Genomic DNA, 1,724 nt, shown 5'->3' with positions numbered 1-1,724 from the left:
GTTTTGTTGATTGAAATTTGTTGATTTAACCTATTTTCCTGATTTCCTGTGTACATGTTGTATTTCCAGTCCCTGAGCAGGATTCTTCACACATTCTCACCCTCTGTCTCTCTCCTCCCTATAGGCAGCAGCTGGTTCTCAGAGCGGCTCTGTCAGCGAGCAGATAGACGGTGGGACAGGGAACTGGAGGGGAATGTTGAAGAAGGGAGAGGAGGGTTCAGCTGGTGACAGGGCCGTGCCCCTAAATCCATTTCCTTCAAGCCCACAGAGGGGCCATGCTGTCAACCTCCTAGATGTGGTGGGTAACAGAGTCATGATGGCTGGTAGCTTCAAATCACTGCACAATAAAATGATTCCACTCACAAATGGAAGCTTGTGCACTTTTAATATTTAGTTTAGAAAACGTAATTTAACTTTTTTTTTTTAAAAACTAAGAAAATCTTTATCCCTCTACAGCAATATTGTCCTATCACATATTGAAAGAATGTGAGGCATAGTGAAAGGCTTCAGAAAAATCTTATGTAAGAGGTTATTGCTGGATAGCAAAAACAGCAGCGAGTGGAAAAACAACTTTTATCCCAGGACAGAATTTAATCAAATTTAATCCCTGACCTGGAACTAACAGGCCAGGGCCAGAGGTAGTGAGTGCCAGAGAGATCATTTGTTCTGTTTATTTTGAGCTTTATAGACAACTAGTCAAATGTTGAAATCAACCCTAATGCCTGTCTGATCAAAGATGGGTGTAATAATATATATTATTAATATATATTTTATATATATATATATTTTATATATATATATATATTTTATATAAAATAAAATAAAAATATGAATTAATCAATTTTAGGCCAATCGCTGAAATTGTGGTAATTCATCAAAAAACTCAGGTAGGATAGTTATTAATTGTTCAGCAGCAGCTTTCTAGTATGTTCAACTCCATGACACAAAATTGACTTTCCTTTGCACCTTTGCTGTTGCCTTTGCAGGCTACAGCGTTAGTCAGATATTGATCTGACAGTTTCGTACATGATTTTACTGTTCATGTTTCCATTTCCCTGGTCATTCCCCACAAATTAATTTTGTGCCTGCTCATTCCCAGCCTGTTCCAGTGTCCAGGAAGTTGTCGGCTCGGGAGCAGAGGGACTGTGAGGTTATCGAGAGGCTCATCAAGTCATACTTCCTTATCGTGCGGAAAAACATCCAAGACAGGTTCACATTTAATTGCCCTTGCTCATTTATATATTATTTTTGAAATGTTGGCATGATTGGTCCCCTCTCATCTGCTTGACTGTATCTTCATCCTATCTCCTATCTTCCTGTTTGGCCTCAGTGTACCAAAAGCAGTGATGCACTTCCTGGTGAACCATGTGAAGGACTGCCTGCAGAGTGAGCTGGTGGGTCAGTTATACAAGACGGCCCTGCTGGACGATCTGCTGACAGAGTCTGAGGACATGGCCCAGAGACGCAACGAGGCTGCTGACATGCTCAAGGTAACAGATCTGTCAAGTGTCACTATGGATAGCAACAAGAAGATCCAGTATCAGTCATACGCTCACTGCTCGATAAAACATTTAAATGTCACGTGAAATACTGGTTGAATTCAACACTGAGATGTTTGCTTCTAAAATAAATTTAGTATATCAATCAAGTATATCAAATAGTAAGTTTAAAGACAGAGGCATTTCAAGCTTGAAAGGATAAAAATTGTGAATTTATTGAAAAAC

The 1,724-nt window shown here is 39.4% G+C and overlaps 1 protein-coding gene across 1 annotated transcript; it reads left to right on the top strand.

Annotated features, from left to right (window-relative positions):
* Positions 1-124: 124 nt before the first annotated feature.
* LOC111647588 (dynamin-1-like protein) lies at positions 125-1,618 on the top strand (the record flags this gene model as incomplete). The annotated part of the gene is made up of 3 exons (XM_023397213.2): positions 125-298; positions 1,100-1,209; positions 1,331-1,618. Coding segments are annotated over 3 exons (540 nt in total), but the record flags the coding sequence as incomplete, so codon positions are not given.
* Between the last annotated feature and the right edge of the window lie 106 nt (positions 1,619-1,724).

This window comes from Seriola lalandi, unplaced genomic scaffold, assembly GCF_002814215.2.
Source record: "Seriola lalandi dorsalis isolate HSWRI2012SDOR001 ecotype SW California unplaced genomic scaffold, Sedor1 jcf7180002035496, whole genome shotgun sequence".
Lineage (NCBI taxonomy): Eukaryota > Metazoa > Chordata > Actinopteri > Carangiformes > Carangidae > Seriola > Seriola lalandi.
Note: the sequence above shows the minus strand (reverse complement) of the source record. Positions and strands in the feature narration are given on the sequence as shown.